This window comes from Hylobates moloch, unplaced genomic scaffold (assembly GCF_009828535.3).
Source record: "Hylobates moloch isolate HMO894 unplaced genomic scaffold, HMol_V3 SCAFFOLD_5, whole genome shotgun sequence".
NCBI lineage: Eukaryota > Metazoa > Chordata > Mammalia > Primates > Hylobatidae > Hylobates > Hylobates moloch.
In genome coordinates this window covers 118,317,832-118,340,644 of record NW_026652280.1, presented here as the reverse complement: position 1 = coordinate 118,340,644, position 22,813 = coordinate 118,317,832, and the positions used below count along the sequence as shown (strand labels likewise).

The window sequence follows — 22,813 nt, the reverse complement described above, 5'->3', positions numbered from 1 at the left end:
TGTTGGCCAGGCTTGTCTCGAACTCCTGACCTCAAGTGATCCATCTGCCTCGGCTTCTCAAAATTCTGGGATTACAGGCATGAGCCACATTGCCCAGCCCTCCAATTTCTTGCATATCATTCCAGCCCTCAGTTCTTGGGGCTCTGTCTATAATTAGCTATGTGCATATTTGTGTTCTGCTGTTTGCCTCTTTGTGGTGGATGTGCACCCTGTTATCCCAACTTAAATTGGAAAGCCCATAGAGGCAGAGAGCAAGTCATCTTCGGCATCTCTTTCCAGCACTTAGTACTGAGGAGGGTTGAATTCAGTTGTGTCGTAGATGTCTAGGGAAAAGGACAGTGTTAGAAACCTCTGTGGAAGAGAATGTGGATGTGGGACGATAAAGGGGAGTCTTAAGGCCCTGTGGTTCCTTACAGCCTGGCTAAAGGATGGCAACTTTCCAAATGTTTCATAGAAAGTCTCAAATACAGGGACACTTAGGCACTGGGGAACCACGTATTTATTTAGATGAATCCAAACCAGACATGGTGCCGAAGCTCCTTGAGGACACAGTCTCACCACTGGCGGGCTTCCTGGAGGCACTGAAAAGAGGGAGCACTTTGTAGCCATGACAGCAAATGGCCAGAGGACACCAGGCTGCTGAGGGCACTGTTGTCACGGTACCTGGCTCTTGTGCCATGAATTCACTTCATTGCTGGGCACTGGCTGTGAGAGAGGGAAAGGAGCAACTAACACGAACACAAATATCATTAACACAGAGAGGGAGGTGAGGGAGGGAGAGCTGTGTCTGCAAGCCGACTGTCAGAGAGCGCTTTCCTGAGAAGTCTGTACTTGTAACGCATCCCTTTAGGCTTTCATTTGCTACATACCAGTGAGAGCCTTAAATAAATGTCTTACGGGATCAAATTCTTTTCCAATTTCCATCAGCCAGCAGCTACAAGTCAGAGAGGACACTGGGAACTTGTTCTCTTTAGTTCTGTCTCAAACTTCTTTTTCACCTTATGCATCACTTTGTACACAACATAGCTACTGTGAATGACAGAAAATCTAAAAGAGTTGTCAAGTTCTAAATGATGAGCTGAGTTGCCTTTTGCCAATAATGTGCTGCTTGGGACCACACACCTAAAGGTTAAATTATAATTGACATAAATGAGAAGGAGGATTTTCTTCTCTTGGAAGGGCAGGAATCCATAAGCTTCAAAGTAAAAAACAAATATATTAATCCATTTTTTTTTCCCATGCTTATGATCCTGAGGTGGTTACTCAGTCAGCAGGAGCAGCCTCCCCTGTCCTTACGCACCCCACAGGCATAAGGTGCTGTGACTCTTGTGGGTTCCTGCACTCTGAATTGTTCCCTTGACATCTTTTCCTACAATACTTGCCCAGCTCCCTCCCACAGAACCTCCTTATGATTAGGTGGATGCTGTCACTCTTCTTCAGAGGACCATTCATTAGGTTTAATTCCTACCATCGACTTGAGGAGTGCAGACGTAGAAAGGATATGACAAAAGCAGACTGCATCCAGTATAATTTCTCTCCAGAGGGATGACAGTATTCGCTTTTAAAAATGGTTACAACAGGCTGGGTGCGGTGGCTCACGCCTGTAATCCCAGCACTTTGGGAAGCCAAGGTGGGTGGATCATGAGGTCAGGAGCTCAAGACCATCCTGGTTAACACGGTGAAACCCCGTCTCTACTAAAAAAAAAAAAAAAAAAGTAGCCGGGCATGGTGGCGGGCGCCTGTAGTCCCAGCTACTCTGGAGGCTGAGGCAGGAGAATGGCATGAACCCGGGAGGCAGAGCTTGCAGTGAGCCGAGATAGCACCACTGCACTCTGGCCTGGACGACAAAGTGAGACTCTGTCTCTAAATAAATAAATAAATAAAAATAAAAATAAAAATAAAAATAAAAATGGTTACAACAGCTGGGCATGTCAGCTCTCACCCATAATCCCAGCACTTTGGGAGGCCAAGGTGGGTGGATCACTTGAGGTCAGGAGTTCGAGACCAGCCTGGCCAACATGGTGAAACTCCATCACTACTAAAAGTAGAAAAATTAGCCAGGCATGGTGGCGGCCACCTGTAATCCCAGCTACTCGAGAGGCTGAGGCACAAGAATTGCTTGAACCCAGGAGGCAGAGGTTGCAGTGAGCCGAGATGGCACCACTGCACTCCAGCCTGGCCAACAGAGCAAGATATCATCTCAAAAAAAAAAAAAAAAATGGTTACAACAAAAGCGGCCACCAGTGGATACGTGACCAAAAGGCTCAGGAAATGCACCTCTGTCCCTGACTCAACAACACTAGCCATAAACGGAACTAATCCAGTGAGACATCTTGCCTCTCTTTACTTACCTTTGTCAGAGTACCACGCCTTCTTAGGTGTCCTCAATTAGGAACTGCAATAATTCGGACATTTCTCAGGGTTAACATCTCAGAAATCTATGAGAAACCTTCTTTCAGAGCATTAGGAATATTCTATTTCAGGTTTCTGGGGAGTCAATGGTGCTAATTAGGTAGTCTATACATAGAGAAGAACAGGACATGTAAGGGCTCATTCATTCTCGATTCATGCAACAAACATTTAGAGTGCCTACTGTGTGTCAGAAACTGGGCTAGACACTGGGGGGACAAAGGCACATAAGACAATGTCCCTACCCTCAAAATGCTTATAATTTAATAGGGAAACATATCTATAAATAGATAATTATAAAACAGTATGTTAAACATAATGATAGAGATCTGAACAGGTCACAGGTATAGATAAGTGATTAAATACTTTAAGGAAGTAGAGAGGATATGCAATATTACCTATAAACAAACCGGAGGGGAGGTGAAATAAAGCCCGACAAACAGCTGCAGCTTTCCTAGGCTGAGTCGGAAGATTGCACAGCATAAAGAAAAATGAGCTGAGCGAGGACCGGGAGACCTGGCCTATTTCCACCAGTGCCAGGTGATCAATTAACTGACACTGGGAATCTTGGGCAAACCAGTTCCCTCCCTGTACTTTTGTCTTCTCTTTTGCAAAATGGAAATAACAATTCTTCCTATATTATTGAATTGTCATGGAGAGAAATGAGATAGTAGATAATTAAAATGTCTCCTCCAATACATCCTGATGATGACAGTGATGAAAGAGTCCAGCGGAGGAACCCCTTCTCCACCTAGGCTTGCGTCTCTGTTCCCTGACTCTTCCACCAGTGGAGAGAGGAGGTGACTGGCACCCTAAGGCACTAGTTCTCCTCTTGCCCTTACCTTTCACATCCACCCGACAGTCCACAGATGCCTCCCCTAGGGGGTTCACCGCCTTGCAGGTATAGATGCCTCCATCAAAGGGACCCGGCTTGCGGATCTCTAAGGAGCAGATTCCCAGGTGAGTCAAGGCTCTGTACTTAGGGTTGCCTTGGATATCCATCTTGTTCTTCAGCCAGATGATCTTGGGCTGGAAGACAAAGATGAGGGAGGCAGCAAGGAGGGGCGAGGGTAAGAACCATTAGTCTTTCTGTGCTCAGTTTCTGGGACTCTGTCTACATAGAGATAATGGCTTTCTGGAAGGCTCCCTGTTCCTTATGTTGTGGGAAGGGGTTCCCCTTCCAGTACCATCAGCAGTCCCCCAAGCTCCTTCTCTTGGTTGAAAATAGCACCTGAAACTTCACTTTTTTCACCAGTACTTCTGACTGGAAGAAAACTGCTAACTTTTGTTCTGTGCTCTCAGGCAGCCCCTTTATGGATCAGAAGCACTGAGCATCAGGCTCACCTCTTGTGAACCATTTGTATTCTGTTCCCACTGCTGACTTGTGAGTTGCCTCTGTCCCCTCTGGTTAGAGAGTAGCTTCTAGAGTGGGCCCTTGATATGCCCCTTCTGAGATGTTATCTCCATGTAGTCTGGCCCAGACTCAAAACCCAAAAGATTCTTGGTACAGGTTGTTAATGGTGTTTATGCTGTGTGTGGAGCATGATGGCTAGATTGCAAATAGACAGAGAGCCTTGCTCAGGGTTGTGGCCAAAGGCTGAACTCTAGGCAGCTTGCACCTGCACGGCCCTGATGGGATGAGGTATGCATGGGAAGGAGAAACCACCGGGACTCTGTCACTCCTACCAGAGAAACAACTTGAAGCGCATGCCTAATTGCCAGCAGGTCAGTAAGCAACACCTTCATATATGAGAAACAAACATTCAAAAGGAAATGTCATTCTCATCAGTCCGTCTTGGACTCCAAGCACCCCGACTGTTCCTAAATACCGTGCTGGAGAAGAGGCAGATGGTGGTGATGGTAACAGATGTTATGTTACAGTGCTCTGCAACTCAGCTTAGATTAGGACAGGCAGGAACAAGAAGCAGCTCAGCACAGTGCCCCCCAGAACCCCCACTCACCCGGGGAGAGGCACGGACACAGCAGAAGAGCTGGGTATTATAGCCGGTAACTGTAGTGCAGTCGGCCAGAGGCTGGGTAAACTTTGGGGCTTCAGAGAAGTCTCGTTGGGCAAACCCCTTGGTCTTGTAAACAGTAGCTAAGGGCACCAAGAGGGGCTGGGATGTAGCTTCTGAGATCCCAGCCCTCATCGACTCTTTATCCTTAGTATTTTTTTTTTTTTTTTTTTTTTTTGAGATGGAGTCTCATTCTTTTGCGCAGGCTGGAGTGCAGTGGCACGATCTCAGCTCATTGCAACCTCCAACTCCCAAGTTCAAGCAATTCTCCTGCCTTAGCCTCCTGAGTAGCTGGGAGCACAGGCGTGCGCCACCATGCCTGTCTAATTTTTGTATTTTTAGTAGAGATGAGGTTTCACCATGTTGGCCAGGCTGGTCTCGAACTCCTGACCTCAGGTGATCTGCCTGCCTTGGCCTCTCAAAGTGCTGGAATTAGAGGCATGAGCCACTGTGCCCGGCCTATCCTTAAGTCTTCCCAGCTCATGGTCCCTGTGCCTCCCTTACCTGCTTTCTGGATGTGGGCGAGGTCCGTGGTGATGGGGGCTGTTTCACTGAGTCCGCACTGGTTTTCAGCAAAGACGCGGAAGGCATAGGAGTTGCCGATGATGAGGTCAGAGACGATGCAGCTGGTGCGGTGATAGTGCTCTAGCACCGTGAACCACAGCTGCGGGGCCGAACATGATGCCAGAAATCAGCCACCCCATGTGGAGCTACCAGAGGCCTGTCCCAGCATGCCCTCTTCCACCCTCCTTCCTTCTCAGCTGGCCTCACCCCGGATTTTGTGTCAGCCTTCTGCACCGTGTATCCCAGAAGTGCTGTATTCCCCGTATCTTGGGGAGGTGTCCATTCCAGCGTAGCGTTGAAGCCCCAAACGTCCACCAGCTTAATACTCTGAGGAGGGCCTGGCCTCTCTGAAAGGGCAAAGCCATGGCAGTGGGCGTGGAACATCCCACATGCACTGAAGTCACTTCAGGAGTGCCCTGGCCCCTTTCTCTGCTCAGCTACCACTCCTGCGCCCACCCTGTGTCCCAGACACGACGTGGGAGCCTTGCCCCAGCTTCCCCAGCTCTCTGAGATGGCTCCTCTTCAGCCTGGAGAGGGAGTTCCTGAGGACCCCCCCATTTCCCACTTCCCCCACCGTACCGATCACCAGGATGTCAATGGTGGCGGTGGCCTCCAGCCCACCCAGCTGCACACGGAGTTGGTAGCGACCTGAGTCAGCACGTTGGGCTTCTCGGATGAAGAGGATGGAGTCTCGCTCCCCATTCCGCACACTCACACGCCTGGTGTCCAAGGCACAGCCATCATGTGTCCAGATGGCTTGAGGTTTGGGCTTGCCCTGAGGAATGAGGGTAATGCTTTGAGCAGCCCCAAGAGGCTTCCTGACTCTCCCTGCTGCTGTAGGGGTCCTGTGCATCCCAGGTCCACAGGGAGGCTTGACTTGGAGCTGCACATTCCTTGAGTTAGAAGTTGGTGGACCCTCCCGGGGGCCTCCTCCTTTCAGCAACAGCCTAAGGATCTTGGGAAAGAGGGATGGCTTTGAGTCTCCCAACCTCTGAGAGCTTAGGTCATGAACACCCGGGGCAGCTGGGACCAATTGAATAGCCACTCAAACTCCCAAGAACCCTTCTAACTGCAAACTCCGAGGCTTCTGCAGACTGAAGGGCGTGGATTAGCCTCACACCATCTCATGAGTGCACACCCAGTCCTATCCAAACCCACCTTCAGGAGTGCAGAGGTCATTTGGCCTCAGACTTCTGGTGATGTGACCCCTTCTATCTAAGGCTGGGAAGATTGCCCCTCTGCTAGCAGGACTCTTGGTATCTGTTTCCAAATCCAAAACCTGCACTGGCCCCACACATGGACCCAGCATGGGGCTGGCATGATCACCTGGAATGGGATCAGTAGGTTCACTGTGTCCCCAACCTTCCGGATGTAGGTCTGCCTCAGGGCCCGAGGTAGCCAGATCTTGGGGTGCTCTGAGTGATGGAAAGAGAGAGAATAGGAGATGGATACTCAGAGAAACTAGATCTTGCATCCGGCTGCCTGCTGTGGGTGAGTAGCCCAGGAATCGGTCACCAAATTAAGCCCTTCTTAGAGGGGAGGGGAAGAGTGCTCCCATCATCCTGCTGGGATTTGGGGATGAGGGGTTGGCTTAAGGAACGCCCTGGGAAACATTAAAGTCTCAGCAGAAGGAACACTGGAGCGCGAGTCTGACAGTTCTCTTAATTTGTAACTCTCAAGTGCTGACTTTCCATCATCTGGAGGCATTCCATCCTGTTGGAGGCATTTTTATTTTTCTGTTTGTGTACAGACCAGCCTAGTCTGTGCGGTTTGTCTTTCCACCCTTTTCTACATTTGTCCTTAATACCATTCCTTTTATCAAGGCCACTTTCCATGTCAATCCTGACCTCCCAGTTAGGTGTGGGTCTCAGGAGAATGCTCTCCATTCTGCAGGCAGAGTCAACACCCTGGCCTCTCCAGCCGCCCACGGAGACAACACTGATGTCACTGCAGAGACAGCATGTGTCTGGGTCCCTTCCTCTGCATGGCCACTCTGCTCCAGGGCGCCTGCACGGTCTTCTTCCAGTTTGCCGGGGATCATTTTGTACAGATTCTGGGACAGATTAGGTCTGCCACTCATTTCCCTTTGATCTCACAGGTCTGTCCCAGTGAGAAGTAGAGATTAGATGATGTGTATGGGCTTCCAGGTTGAAGACAGGAGATGCTTGGAAAAGTGCTGAGTGTAGGTTTGGAGAATGACCAGGTGTCATTTCTCTCCTCTTGGGATGCCTCACACTGTCTCAGCTGCCAAGGCACAAATATTCCACCTGCGTTCCCTCGGGGGCCTGGCTGAGATGGACACCATTTTCTGGCCTTTTCCTGGCTGCTGTCTCCTCCTTTCTCAGGCACAGGCAGTCGCCTGGCTGATATTATCTTCAGTAGAATGTGATAGTGCTTCAGTTCCCAACAACCCAGGATTCCTGCCACAGTACATTCTTGGCAGTTGGAAGAACTTCACCCCGGTACATTCCTGTGGCAAACAGCATGACTGCTCGATAGTGGATTCCAGACTCTTTGATAACACACACTTCTATGAAAATACTTCCCTGAGCATTCACTATGACATATGTATGTTTACTTATAGATGAACTGTTTAAATACGTACATTACATAACACAAACATGTAAGTGACGCAACTGAAAAAGAGCTTCTTCTGTGTCCTTCCTCCAGCTCAATCGGCAAGTGTTGTCCAGAGAACTTCACTCCCAGAGTCTCCCCATGATAACCTCGAGGTCGCGAGACCTTCGCAAATGAACATCAATAGCAATGTACAGTGCACAGGGTCCATTTGATTTCTGCAGTTTCCTTTTGTGCTGTGTGGCTTATGTTTTCACCTAGGCTGTGCCTGTCTTAGACTGCACCTCAGGAATATGTGATGAGGGGACTTGACGGGCCTGAGTGCCCGTCCCCCCTGCCCTGCTCAGGGCTTGACTGCCTCAGCACAGAGGCAGCAGCCCCAGGCGGCTGAGTGACCCTGCTGTGGCTGCCCTCGGCTGGGCTCTGGTGGCTTGGGAGGGGAGGGGCATGAAGAACAGAAGAAGCGTTTGTGTGATGGCCTCCTCTCCTGTGGCCATCTTGGCAAGCAACCAAGGAGTTGAAAATGGGCGGATATGACTTAAGAGTATTTTGAAAAAGAGGGCCGTACTTGGAAAGGAGGGTCAAAACCTCGTCTTGTCGGGCTTGGTTCCCCACTGTTGGGGGAGGAAATAACCCTTCCTACGTTTGCTGGGGAGAGCGCTAGACAGAAGCTGGCTCTGCTGTCCCTGTGCCGCCTGCCTACAGAATGTCGGCATTAGGAAGGGCCTGTAAGCACCAGAACAAGGATGCTGGGAGCAAGAGGGCTCCGAGAAAGAAGCCGGTATTCTGGACACCTCCCGGCTAGCAGTGACGATGTGCCTGGCACCAGAGACTCCTGCCTCCCCATCTAAGACTGTGTGTCTGAAGGACCCATTCTCAGAGCACTAGCTGTGTCTTGCCCACCAGTGTCCACCCAGCACTGAGCACCATAGTCAGGGCTTGGACAGTGGCCTGCCCCTGGAGGGAGGAGGCCCACAGGGAAGGTGGGGGCTAGACATACCCAAGAACTGCAAAGGGTTGAGGCGGGAAGAGGAACCCAGGCCTTCACACCTGGCAGAAGTGCCCGCTGAGCCCCGCCCTGCTGAGACCTCAGGTAGGGAATGGGCTGTTATGGGTAGCTGTGAGCTGATGTATGTGTTTCCACCTAGTGTTTCTTTTGTTTCTTAGAAAAACACCTTGGACAATGTTAGCATTCTTACACCTGAACTAAAGAGAAAAATGAAAGGAATGGGTTTATGTGGAACATAAGCTAAGGTGGGGGAGTTAGGGGAAGAGGAGCGGACTGGCCCTTGAGATCTAGAGGGGATCCTGGCTGGGCAGAGAGAGCAAGGAAGGAGGCTGCCTGCGAGGGTGGCGGTCTCTCCCTCCCTGGACGGCTCCATTGCCGGTTCTCTGCTTATCAGTGGGTTTCCTGACAAGATGACGAAACTTAAGTCTCTAGAATGGACTCTGAGGATGAGTAGGTGAGGCCTCTGCTCCCAGCAGGCTCCCGGCTCCCTGTGGGAGGGCAGAGGATGGACGTGAGGCTAACTCAGCTGACTACGTGCAGAGGTGGCAGGAGAGAGTGTGACAGCTTCAGATGCCCGGTCAGCAGGTCAACAGCATGCTCTCCAATCACCTTCCAACCCAACCCAGGCGCAATCTGACTCTTTGCTAAGAATGTGAATGCTGGGGCTCATTTGAGGCATCTCTTTTCACACATCCGCAGTCAAGCGAGGTGTAAATTGTACTGACCTTGGGGAGGCATGGCTTCCCCTGATGCCCAAGGTCTTTCCCCTCCTCAGATGACAGGAGGGATGTGAACCAAAGCCTAGGGCCTTTAAGAGCCCAGGTTTTCTAAGAGCAGGTCTGTGAGAGTCACAGTTTGGTTTTCTCCCTTCATAGGGTCTTAGAGAAAAGGCATCTTGAAAAGTCCTTTGAGGGCCTTTGGTTCTGAGTTAGGCTGCTCTCAGTACAATGTTTCTCTCAGACAGAATGCTGTCTAATTCTTTCTCAAAAATTCTTAGAGAAAACTACTTCAGGCCGGGTGCGGTGGCTCACGCCTGTAATCCCAGCACTTTGGGAGGCTGAGGAGGGTGGATCACCTGGGGTCAGAAGTTCAAGGCCAGCCTGGTCAACATGGTGAAACCCCATCTCTACTAAACATACAAAAATTAGCCGGGTGTGGTGGTGGGCACCTGTAATCCCAGCTACTTGGGAGGCTGAGGCAGGAAAATCGCTTGAACCTGGGAGGCAGAGGTTGCAGTGAGCCGAGATCGCACCACTGTGCTCCAGCTTGGGCAATAAGAGCAAAACTTCATCTCAAAAAGAAAACAAAAAAAAAAAACCTACTTCAAGTCCAAAGATCTTGACTTCTGATTAGAAAATTCCTCCTAATACCTACCCTACTTTTATCCTGCTAAAGTTTATGCCTGGCCGGGCACGGTGGCTCACGCCTGTAATCCCAGCACTTTGGGAGGCCAAGGCGGGCGGATCACGAGGTCAGGAGATCGAGACCATCCTGGCTAACACGGTGAAACCCCGTTTCTACTAAAAATACAAAAAATTAGCTGGGCGAGGTGGCAGGCGCCTGTAGTCCCAGCTGCGCGGGAGGCTGAGGCAGGAGAATGGCATGAACCCCGGGGGGCGGAGCCTGCAGTGAGCCGAGATAGCGCCACTGCACTCCAGCCTGGGTGAAAGAGCGAGACTCTGTCTCAAAAAAAAAAAAAAAAAAAAAAGTTTATGCCTGTTTTACTATTCTAGAGTTGTTCCTATCCTCTCATAATTCCCTTTTATGGTATCAGTCTTTCTCCAGCAGCTCCCTAGGGGCTGTATAGTTCAGACGGATGTTACTATGACCTGGAGAGCCAAGAACCAAGATGGAAGCACTGAAGAAGTGGAGAGGGTGTGTGTGTGTGTTTGTATGAGTGTATATGTATGTGTGTGTGAGTGTGTGTGTTTGTGTACATGCATGAATGTGTGTATGGGTGTGTTTACGTGTGTCTGTGTGTGTGTGTGAATGGTGTATGTGGGTGTATGAGAGTGTGTGTGTGAGAGAGAGAGCCTGCATACACACATACCTATGTGGGTGAAGGGTTACCAAAAGAGGGTGAATGCAGGAGGCTAACTATGGCTTTGAAACTATCCAGAGGTTTCCAGAAATCCAAGAAGTACCAGGATTTCTTAGAGAAACATTACCAAATGCCTAGGATGTGGCCTTGGTCTACTCAGAAACCTGTCTGGAGGAGTGCAATGGGAAAGGAGTGGGGCAAGAGTGTCACTTTCTTGAAGGCCATGAAACTAAGGTCAGAAAAAATAAAAGGACATAGGAACAGGCAACACTTCTCTGAGGAAAAGACTCCACCCCACCCCATCCCTGTGTTACAGTCGTCCCCCTAGTGCTTGATGGTTTTAGCCCTGGCTCACTGTCTCTCCAACACTGCTCCAGGCATAACTCCTGCTGGTCCCAACACCCATGTTTCCAGTCCCTGTAGGGTCTCTCGCATCTGGCCCACCACTCCTCCAATAACTTTGTCCTCTCCTAATTCAGCCACTGGTCCCTGTGGCCATTCTCTAGACCAAGAGCTACAATCCTTCTATGATCAGAATTACAAGCATCCCACTGTCTCATCACCACCTCTATAACAGAGATGGCTAACTGGCCAACAAAATGTATGTTACCCCTTCCATAGTGTAGCTATCTCTGAGAAGTGGCTGCCCGGCCACCTTTTGCTGGATGGCCACGAGACTAGTTTTTGCCAATGAGATGTAAGTGGCAATGGTGAAAATCACTTCTGGTCCCAGGCTTTGAAGAAGTTAGATTTCTACTTTCCTCTTCTGCTAGCTCTACACAGATGATCACGGGCCCTAAGGAATGGCAAAGTCCCAAGATGAAGGAGGCCTGGGTCCCTGAATTACCACATGGAGGAGAAGTATCTGCAGAATACAGTTTTTAGTTCTTGCACTAGCGAGAAATAGATGTCTGTCATTCCTGAGACCTATTTGTTTCATTCACTAGTATACCTAATTAATATAATCTTTATCCCTTTAGCTCACTTCCTCTAATGCTCCAACACCAGCAATTCTTTGGCACCACTGAGATCTGTGATCCATTGTCCTACCACCCTCTCACTACCTAGCACCCCTTTCATGTTAGCACTTTCTTCACCACCCAACTTAGATTGCACGGTCATTATTATACTCTCTCTCTTGCACTCACTCAAATCCCTGAGTCCTCTTTGACTTCATTGCACTCTCCTGGCAATACCTAACCCTTGTTAAATAAACTTCCCACTCACTCAGTGCCTGTATCTGCACAGAGTCACAGGACTGGGGGAAAATACAAAATTATGTGGAGTTTAACTTGAGGGCCATTAATAGTGACCACCACCTCCAAGTGGACTCTGGCAATTCTACTAGACTTCCCGAGTTCACTCGGTCTCCCATTCTCCTGGGTGACTATTGCACACCTTTCTCTTCTAAAACCTCCTTACCTTCTCCCTCATTCTCATTCCCAGTTGTTGATCTTGCTAGTGTCTAAGGCCCACCTACAGTCTATTCTTAACATGGCCAGCTGGAAAAATCCTTAAGATCTACACTTGGTCCTGTCAGTCCTTACCCCCAGTCCTTGCACTGGCTAGCTGTCTGTCTCGTAGACAGACCAAAGTCTTCACAGCGGCCATGCTACCCCTCGGACCGAAATACTGCCACTGTCTCCCTCCCTGTGCTATAGCCACAATGGCCCCAACCCATAAAGCACACTCCTGCCTCAGGGTCTTTGCAGTTGTTCTCTCTGCGTGGAAAATATTCCCCCAAATATCTGCATGCATTGCTTTCTCACATCCTTTAAGTTGCTGCTCAAATGTCACCTTATTAGTGAGACCTTCACTGAATATTCCATTTGAAGCAGGAAGCCTGCATGCTTCCTACCCGCAGCACGTGCTATCCCCGTCCCTGCATTAGTTTTGGCACAGCATTTCTCACCATCTGACATATTAGATATTTTACTTGTTTATTTATTGTCTAGCTCTCTCCACTAGAATCTAACTTCCATGAGGGCAGTTATTTTTACTGTTTTGTTCATTTCTGTAATTCTGGCACCTAGAAGAGCGCCTGGCACATCATAGGCACAACCTAAATATTTGTGGAAGGAAGGAGGAGGAAAGGAAGGACGAAAGGAAGGAGGGAAGAAAGGTCACTCCTAGGCATGAGATTCAGCTTCCCACGCCTGGAAGACACAGAGCAGTTCAGATTGAAAGAGAACACAGAGTCAGTTGGAGCGATGACGCTGAAGTCAGCAGATGGGCTCTTCCTCCTCCATCTCAGGGTCCCATCTTCTCCATGGGAGGGATGCAGCTTGTTCCCCAGCCTCTCCCTGTTTTGGAAGCTCTTCTCTGGCCCCTGCCAAGCTTTGTCTCCAGGACACAGTGCTCAGTGTAGTGCTGAGGACAGACATAGAACTGTTTACCAATGCCGGCCACCTACTCCTGCTTATTTAGCCACGTAGCAGGCTTGCCAAACGAAAAGCTCATTGTTGGCCATTTGCAGTTGGTTTTGATCTTGCAAATTAATTTCTATTTCTGATGCCTGCTCTAGTTCCCATGTTTTCACATGCTTACTGTGATGCTCAGTCCCAGAGCTCTCTGTAAGGAAGAGGAGTTAGGAGGAAGAAAGGCTTTGGAGCTCTCAGGGGGCTTAGGGGTCATCTAGTCCAGGCCCATGGCACCCTGAAGGATCTTTGGTGGGGGTTTGGGGCTCTGCAGGCTCTCTGAACTTTTTTGTGTATTTTTCCTGGGGCAAGAGTCCACAGCTGTCATTAGATTTTCCTAAGGGTCCATATCCACCAAAAGGTTAAGACCCTGATTTAGTTCAACTCCTCAATTTACAGATGAGAAAATAGGAGTGGACTCACTTGCCTAGGGCCATAGAACAAAGATTTAAACTCACGACTTCTTTTTTCCAAGTAGTTAACAGATGCACATATATTTTGCAAAGTATTCAAAGGTGTTCTTATTGCCAGTGACTTCTGGGATACCGCTGGGTTGAGCCACTAGGTGCCAGTGGCCCCGAGGCCTGCAGTGTACAGAGCTACTGCACACAAGAGGCTTTGGGCTGCATTTGTGGGCTGGTGACTAGCGGCTGTCAGGAGCTGGCTGCAGCCAGAGGGGAGAAGCATGGGGGAGATGAGTGCCCTCCCTTGTGGTTTTGGGAAGACCAGTAGAGAGAGGCGAGACGTCAGCAGTCCTGGCTCTCATTCTCCTGCTGCCTGTCACTTATTCTCTGGGCCTTTTAAGGGAAGAAACTGGTTTTCTGCCTCAATCACCCCAGCTTAATATATTTACACTAACTTCTGCTCCCTTCATCTTCAACGGGACAAACTTGGCCAGCTCTCTGCCCTTGACATTCAAATAGTTTCTGGAAACCTGGCCTCTCCCATGAGGATAAGAGGCAGACAGCATCTGCTACACAACCCTATGGAGGTAGAACGCAGCCTTCACCTCTCACTTGGAAATATTTGATCATTTACTTACATCTTAGTTTGGCCTCTTCCAAGGCACTCTGGATCATCTCAGCAATCCTTTCAACTACCCTGAGAGGTAGATGTTATTAATCACCATTTTACAGAGCGAAAATGGAAACTGAGCAGTCCAGTGACTTGTCCAAGGTCACAGGGCTGTTAGAGGCAGCACTGGGAATTGAGCCTAGAGCTTTGCCTCCAAGTCTGGTACATTTTTTCCCCTGCCTCTTCCTGCCCTAGGAGTCCACGTGTTTCTTGTTTGTGGTCTTTTCATCCTCTTCACTTAAGACTTTCAGGTGAGCGCCACGAAGTGGTTAGCTACAGAGGCCTCAGCCGGGGCATTCCGGGATGGGCGGCAGGAAGCTCGGGGTTGGAATTCGTGCCAACCACCTCCTCACTTGGGAACGCCTCTTTGCTGAGAGGCACACAGAGACCATCGTGAAGGGGAAATCGAATGCTTCTCCCAGGAGAGCTCCACTTCCGTGGAGCTCAGACTCTGAGGGGTCAGGATCTCCTATGGGAGCAGTGGGGGGTTGGAGGAGGTCCTGACCCCGTGGCACTGCCCAGCAGGAGGTCAAGTGTCACTGTGCTGCCCCACTCTTAGCCTCCCCATTGCCATAGCATTTGATTTCCCTGTTCCTTCCGCAGACAGTCACTGTCTCTCACCCCTCAGTCCCTTCCTGACTGGCCACTGGCATATCAGGTCCTCTCAGTCCCTATGACAATTTTTTAAAAGGTAAAAATATAAACAGATCATTTTTAGTCACTGTAAAGTGCCACCAACACCATCATTGACTTCTCAGCTAAAACACAAAAACGTAGCCAGGACATTTGAGCAGCAAGTCAGACTCCATCAAGGACAGGGGATGGGGGCTCCCACGAATGATCTCCAGCCTAAGCACCAATCCTATAAAGTCTTTAGCTCTGCAAAAAACCTGAGGTGCCATCAGGAAGGTGGGGATGTCTTCCCCAACTCCCAGCACCCGGCCTCCCCATCCTCCCCACCTGCCATGGGTCACCTTCTATAGGGGGCAGGAGCTGGGGAGTGGGGCTGTCAGCCCCCTGTCCAGGTGAAGCCTGGGGTGGTTCAGCATCCGCTGGGCTGGCTTCTTTCACCTTCAGCTTGGATCCTGCGGCCACCTCCGGAGCTGTGGCTGCCTCCATGCTGGGCCTTCCCAGAGGCTGAGCTCCAGCTCTAGATTTTCACTGCTGGTGATGAGGGAGGGGCTGAGCACCTGCTCCCAGGCTGGCCTCCCGGGTCCCAGCCACAGGGTGACGTAACTGGGCTGGACTTCTCCACTCAGCTACGCCCAGCAGAAAGGCTGAAGTAGGGGCTGGGGGAGAGAGGAGGTTCAGAGAGCAGCCCAGAATAGCCCCTGGAGGAGGACTGAGGTGCCCTGTTATCTCGGGAGAGAGATGACACCCCCCCACAGCACCAGGGAGGGAGAGCTTGAACACAGACCATCCAAAAGGGACCTCTGATTTCTGTCAGGAGGGTTGAGTGACATCTCTGCTCCTGACCTCCAGTTCATCCCGCAGGGCATTCAGTTCCCAAAGAAGGGGCCCAGGATTAGCTGACTCACAGCAATTCCTGAACTGCTCTTTCTCCCTCTGCTCCCACATTCAATGAGTTGTAAAGTCTTATCAACTCAACCTTTACAGGGCCTGTCCCATCCTCCCCCGCTGCCCGGGGGCAGCGGGCACAGTGCAGTGGTAGGTGGAGACTGCACTTGCACTGGCTGCCCGGGCGCCACTTGGGGCTCTGTCACCAACTAGCTGTGTGACTCACAACACCTCACAGTCTCTCTTCAGTCTGTTTCCTCATCTGTAAAATGGAGATAATTATAACCATAGGGTCGTTGTGAGGATTAAAGAGGTAATCTCTGTAAAGTGCTTAGCAGAGTGTAGCTGACTAAGTGCTTGATAAATGTAAACTATTTTTAGGTCAGGCCAGCACTTCCCCCTTTGAGAGCTGTCAATGGCTGCCTTGCCTATGAGATGAAGTACAAATAGAGGGAGAGGCAGCAGTGGTGGAGGGAGGCGAGCTCAGAGACCTGCGTGTGACTTCTGGCTGTACCACTCACTCACCAGCTGGGACTCTGGGCAAATGGCCGACTCGGAGTCTCAAGTCCCAGTCTATGAAACAAGGGATGATGCCATGATTGTGTTGAGGATAAAATGATACAATCTATAGGAAAGCGGCCAGCTCACAGCAGGTGCTAGTCACATATTACAGGTCCTACATGATTTCCAGATTTAGCAAATCATCTTTCTATACGTGTTGTACATGCCATGGACACTGCCGCCTTCCTATCATACTCCTACCTTCTTATCTCCAGAAGCCAGCATCCCTCTACATTTTAAAATGCTTTAATTTTAGAGCAGTTTTAGAGTCACAGCAAAGTTGAGTGGAAAGTACAGGGTTACCATAGCCCCCTACTCACCCCTGTATTTTTTTCATGGAAAAAAATGGGTGCAGTTGAATGACTGACTTCTTACTCATTTTTGCCTTCAATTTTGGGGCAATTGGTAAGATCCTAGGAGCCTGTTATCTTGGGGTGACAGAAGCTCAGCCTCTTTGTAACTGGTATAGGGGCTGAGGTCCAGTACAATCTGTTTACTGGGGCCTTGGATGGCCTATGGGGTTGGTTTAGTTGGCAGAAGACTGGGTTTTTGCCATATCAGAACTAGTTTGAAGGTCTTTCTGAACTATTTTTCCTGCATGACCCAGCCAAGGCCCGTAAGTGTGGACAGTCTCCTAGCCAGGAGACCCCAAATACACCCCCTTTTACATAACAAGTAACCCATCTTTTGGTGAGGAAATTGGCCCAGGTTGAGTCTTAGCCCTTTGTTGGAGCGAAGGTGTAAAGAATCAACTTTAAGATGCAGGTTCCTAAGGTTTGTCCATCAGAAAGTCTAATTCAATAGGTCTGGGGTGCTATCCAGAAATCTGCACCTAGAAAAACCAACCTAGTGACTCTGGCGCAGGAAATCTTGGAATACCATGTTAGATAGAATTCCTTCAAATAAAACAATGACCTTAGATAATGTCCTAGGGTAGGAACTCTCCCATCAGATGGTGGCCTCAGGAACAAGGGCTTTGCCCTGTCATCTTCAGACCAAGATGCTGGAGTATTACATGGAATATTGCCCCAGGCTAGCAGGGTAGGATGGTTAACGGTTCCAGACGGGTGGGCAGGAACCTCTCTTAAATGCTTTGCAAGAGAGGAAGGCTGCAACTCTCCAAAGGTCCTTAAATGAAATGGACAAGAAAGGGCCCGTAAGAACAGCAAGAGAAATGTAAGAGGAGCAGATGGGAAGTTACAAAGCTGAACTTCTCAGTGCCGCCAGGGGTCAAACCTGCTCAAAAGAACACAGAATTCAAGGAGTAATTATCTGTTGCTGTGTCCAGAAGGAAGACTGTAGCAACTGAAACCTGTGAAGGTATGTGGGGTGGGTGCCCAGACATTCTAGGAAGAAGAACAAGAAAGCTGGTTGTACACACACCCACGGGAGGAAGATCTGTATGAGCACTAAGAGCAAGAAAATGAATAACAAGAAAATTAGGTAATTTACGGCTCACATTTTTGTGAGCCATTTTTCTCATAGATGACCGAATACATTTCATGCTATAAATGTACAGTCCTAGCTCTTTAAATGGCTTGTTCTCTGGTTGCTGGAGTCTGATTCTGAAGCTAGAAAACTGGAAAAAGTATATCAACAAATTGTAGCTTAGTCGTTTCAGTAGGTCAGGTAACAAAGTCCAGTCTGTTTTATTTTTAACCCAAATATTCCAAATATACAGAAAATTACCAGTACAAAGTTAAACACATTCAGATTTATTTACACAATGCTAAAGAAATTTGAGTTTTATTTCCATTTTGTGGAATTTTATTATGGGGTCTGGCTTTAATGTGTAACTGACGTGGGTCACTGAAACTCGATTATCCCACCTCACATGCAATTTTCTGTCCCAAGGGAATAGAAAACTTCAGTTTTTAGGGCACATGCAGTAATGATCTTGATACTGCTTTACACTTTCGTAGGAAGGCAGCTGTCCCACAGCTTGGGGAAGGACCACATGCTCAGAAAGGGAACAAGAGAGAGGGTTGAACAACAGGCACATGGGGACCCTGAGCATTTCTGTGCACGAGGATAAGGAGAGTATGACCAAAACCCTCCTCCCTAGAGGTCCAAACACAGGAGGTGGGCCAAATCATCAGGGAACAGTCAGTCACCTGCTTGTGGCTGAGGGCATGCGGAGGATGAGAACTACATTAAGGATCTGGGGCATAGCAATAAATCATTACCATGTACACTATACAGTTTATATATGTATATATGTACACACACATATATATAAAGGTACAGATTAGTTTACGTTATTCCTTATAAACAAGTACACTTAAGAATGTACTGGTGTGAAGAAATGCATACTGCAAGTTGTTTTGAATTAATGTTCTGACTCCTGTTGTTATAATGCAACCTAACCAAGAAATCAACATGCTCCTGCTATTTCAATGATGCTTCATGAGGGCAAGGCCTGGGCTCTGCTAGGGCAGGATGGTGCTCCTAGAGCTACCTGAGCTGGACAAACCCGTGGCAGATGGAACAGAAAGTCTGCCACCTGCTGACTCTGGCCCTCCCTGTCACTTCATCACAGAGCAAATCTTAAAACTTTGGTTTTTTTCGAAGGACATTTAAGTCCATGTTCATTTTCCTGCTTCAGGCAAGATGGTAGCAAAGTTGAAAGCCAAATCCCTTCCTATTTTAGCAGTTCCAAGTATCCTGGATGAATATAGGGGCGAGCGGCTACACTGACAATGAGCAGGATGCACTCTAGGTCATTGTGGACAGGCACGGAGCTCTTGAGAGCACTGCTTAAAGGAAAGAGGGAATTTCTACCTGGATGGTTGGCCTGGAAACTAAATAATGACCAATGCCAGGCCAGCCCTGTTACCCTGGGGTGGGTGTGGATGGCCCTGGGCTCCTCTCCGTATCCTGGTATCGTGACGAGGGCCATGAGAACTAGCTCTGGTTTACAGACTCGATGCAGGAGCTGGAGGCGGCCAGCACATTACCAGCCTGTCAAGGATGAAAGACCAGCTTGGGCATGGAGAGGCCCAGAGGCAAGCCTCAGAGCAAGAGAGAGGAGGTGGGAAGTCCATTCAGAGGCAGATGTAGATTCTAAGTTCCAGTTACGGCTGATCCATGGACTCTCCTGAGCCCGCCCCCAGAACTGCCACAACTCTCCAAAGGCTTTTATTCTTCGAAATAGAGTTGCCATTGAATTAAGAGCCTACAGGAGAGACCGGCCTGGTCTGTGGTCTCACTAAAGCCCAATGCCCAATTAGGTCCAGAGAAGAAAGAAGAGTGAGTTCCCTACCTGGATTTAAGAACTCGGACCACTTTGGACTGGTATGTCCAATCTCTCTTATAATGCTAAATTCCACTGCTGAAGCCTCCAGAAATGATCTCTCCTGCTACATCAAGCCTGGGAGTTTACACAGTGCTACACTATGTTTTACCTTCAAAGATAATGGTCCTAACATAAGTAGGACAAATTAGAAATCTATTGTTTTAGAAGCTGTAACGGATTTGGGCTGTCTTACTCTCTGGCTGAGGGCATACATTTGTGAGTGAGCAGGTTGATAAAGAAAGCTAACTAGCCAATAATGAGAATGAGCCAGGCTGGCTGTCAGTCTTCAAATCAACGGAGCTAGCCAGCCCAGGGTGGAAACCAGGATGGGGAGGGAGACCCATCAGTGGAGAGTCCGCTCCTGCACTCTTGAGCAATGAGGGGAGGGGCAGTTTCTGCAAACATATTTAAAATTCCCATTACTTTTGTTTTCAGCCATGAAAGACAGGAAAATACAATTTTCTGTTCACCAAGGTGGCAAAAAGGTGCTAAATACTGCTTGGAAACAAATGCCACTGATCCCTGTCATAAAGAACAGCGAGTCATCTACAAGAAGGCAGCCCTGCTCAAAGTGGTCAGCACTTGCATGTGTAAAGATTTCCAAGAGTTCTGAAGATAGCCAGCCAGCACTGCTTATCACACACACGGGGACCCTGAACAACTGACTCCATCCCAAGAACACTGTGAGGTTCAAATGACATTATGTGAGTGAAGGTGCTCCGAAAATTTGCCAAGTTCCACAGAAATCCCAGATATCACTAAAAGCAAAGAGCCCTATCGTATATGGTTAGAGAATATTAAGTTTTCTACATCTTAAAACGAGTAAGAGGATTACCAAGTACTGATGCATCTACCCACCGTGAGTACATGCTGGGAGAAAGGTGAGTGGTGTAAGCAGTTCTTTTCTGGGTACCAAATTCACTTTGGGCAGGAGGGGGGGTGGGACAGAGGCTGACGTTTTCATTTGTGAGCTGGTGTATCTTTGAAGTTATTTTTAATTTTAAAACCATGCAAAATGAATAAGCAAAAAGACTAGCGCACTCCAGCCCTAACCATAGTATCTTCACAAAAACTGCCTTAACTTTATTTTCTAACTGAAGCTCCCTGACTCATTTAATTCTACTGCAGTTTTAACGTCTCTAAAAGTCTCCATCCACTCTCTCCCCCACTTTCCACGCAGCTGTTAATCCATTCTGGGGAGGAAAGAACTTAGCCATCTGCTCACATTCTGACAAAAGTTAATTTGGCACTTAAAAAAAAAAAAACACACAAAACTGACTTCCTAGCCACAAAATAAACTAAGTAGCAAATGGTATCTACCAAAGAATGTCCCAGTCATAATCTTTGGAAGAAACTGTGACCCGCACAGTAGCTACATTTAAGACCAAAAACTTTCCATACTATATTTCTATATAGCAAATATTCAAGTTGTATTAAAACTAATTATTGCAGCCTTCCATTACTATATGGCCACCCCAAAATCCACCCAACTACATTCTATAATTTATTTAATTTAGAGAAGTATCAAATGGAAAACTTCTTTTAATCCAAAATAAGAACTTAATGTATCACACAAAGCATCATCTAGACTGGAAGTGTGTTTTCAATTGGTTCCTCCAAAATTTTCATGTCAACAAATTACTTGGCAAAGCCAGAAAAAAGCGGTGAGGAGAGCCTGGTAATAAAATTCTAATTTTTTAAGTCTATAAATCTGAAAAACTCTCTAGTCCTGGTTCCCTGTACAACAGCAACCTAAGAAGCAGCAGATAGGCAGCCATTGTCATGATTTAGCAACGAGCCACATGACAGTTAAGAAGGGAACATGGAAGACTGTGAGGTTCCGTCTTCGGAGGGCCACACTGTGTACCCGACAATCAACTCTAGGGAAGAGATCATTCAGCCTGGGCAGACTTCCAGCTAAGTTTGTGCCCTGTCCTTGAGTAAGTCCACTGGCACACGCACAAAGCACAGCTTGAAAGATCTCAGAAGAAGCAAGAGTTTCTCTTTTAATAGGTGCTAAATCTAGTCAATTCTCTGCTGCTCCCTTCTTCCTGCCCCAAGTTAAAAATATTGCCCTGTAAGTTTTCCTGATGTACTGTGTGGGAAGCACATGGTTAAGTTAGTTGCCAAAAGGCAATTAACAAGGGTATTGCCTAATTAAACAAGGAAAAAGAAAAATCACTGTGGTCTGTGGTCTCTGGAAAAAAAAAAAAAAGAGGAAGTGGGATCTGTGTGAGGAGCTGGTATGCAGTGTTCTTGGAGTAGGACTGTCCCCAGATGGAGAAAAGCCGGCCAGGCTGTGCCAGCCTCTGCAGCCTGTTTTCATCTCTATAGCTGTTTCGTCTCACCAGCAGAGCCCAGGGATGGTACCAAGTACACTGTGAGAGCTGATGCTGGAGTTGGCAGATGCCCTGGGGCAGGCGCCATGCAGAACACACAGAAGTGGGGTTAGTGAAAAGGTCCCTTCGAATTCCATTTCGTTTCCCTTAAAAAACAAAAACAAAAGCCCATACTTTGCAAAGAGACAGGACGAGAAATAAGAAATTAAAGAATTTAAAATGTCCCCCTTTTTCTCGGAGCCAATTGTAAAAAGGTGCTCAGGGTTCCCCACCCCCACCCTGCATTTCTTTATTGTAGGTCCTTTTGGCTTTGATGGAAGCAGCAGAAACAGAGCTGGGTCCCTCGCAATGGGAAATTTATTTCCCGAAGTTGGAGCCACAGGGAGTGTAAGAGGTACTGTGGTTCCACCATCCATGCTGGGTCCAGCTCCTTTGAAGAGCTATTCCAAGAGGTCCTGAAAAAGACATGCACCATATTACCGACAGACCACAACACTCCTATTTCAAAAGCAATCACCTAGTTTCTGGGCTTGCCAAATCTTATAGTCATTAAGTTGCCTTGGCCCTGGCATATCTTGATCATGAATAGAAGACAGACTTTATTTTCTTGTATTTTTTTTTGGGGGGGGGTACTGCCATTCAAGAAGAAATAGCCTCACCTCATCTGAGTCATCATGATAACCACTTTTATTAGTGTGGGAGGCTGTGTCCAAAGCATCCACACCATCCACGCCATTGGCCTCCGCATGCTGCTGCAGCACAGAGTATCGATGCACCAGGAACCTGTGAACAGAAACCTCCTTAACACTCGGTGGTACACAGCAGGGGTGTGTTTCTTACAGGACTGTGGACTTTCTCAGTTTTATACACTCAGGAACGCATCACAGACACAGAAAGCACAGTCCATGGTTGACATACGAAAAATGTAAGACATGAGAAGATTTGGGCCTGATTTTTCAGGAACAGTACTGCAAGGACCTAGTTTTTGCCAAGA

General features: G+C 48.2%; 2 protein-coding genes across 5 annotated transcripts in view; both read right to left on the bottom strand.

Moving 5' to 3' along the window:
* Positions 1-481: 481 nt before the first annotated feature.
* Positions 482-15,245, bottom strand: MYBPHL (myosin binding protein H like). 2 transcript variants are annotated; one of them, XM_032155133.2, is made up of 9 exons: positions 15,081-15,245; positions 6,315-6,403; positions 5,568-5,763; positions 5,196-5,335; positions 4,929-5,088; positions 4,371-4,507; positions 3,252-3,438; positions 2,352-2,395; positions 482-705 (listed from the first exon to the last, which is right to left on the bottom strand). In XM_032155133.2, the coding sequence occupies exons 1-8, from the start codon at positions 15,223-15,225 to the stop codon at positions 2,385-2,387; spliced, it is 1,065 nt and encodes a 354-aa protein (XP_032011024.1). In that variant the 5' UTR covers positions 15,226-15,245; the 3' UTR covers positions 482-705; positions 2,352-2,384. The 2 variants fall into 2 exon arrangements, with proteins under 2 accessions (XP_032011024.1, XP_032011025.1); XM_032155134.2 differs by having other exon boundaries at positions 5,637-5,763.
* A 2,565-nt stretch (positions 15,246-17,810) lies between these two features.
* Positions 17,811-22,813, bottom strand: part of SORT1 (sortilin 1) — an 89,840-nt gene continuing 84,837 nt past the window's right edge. For 2 of the 3 annotated variants that reach the window (XM_032155129.3, XM_032155130.3), the window contains exons 19-20: positions 22,479-22,602; positions 17,811-22,274 (exon numbers count right to left, since the gene is read on the bottom strand). In XM_032155129.3, the coding sequence (XP_032011020.1) occupies positions 22,260-22,274; positions 22,479-22,602 (139 nt within the window). In that variant the 3' untranslated portion in view covers positions 17,811-22,259. The remainder of the gene's footprint in view (positions 22,275-22,478; positions 22,603-22,813) is intronic. The other variant, XM_058439495.1, reaches the window with a different exon arrangement.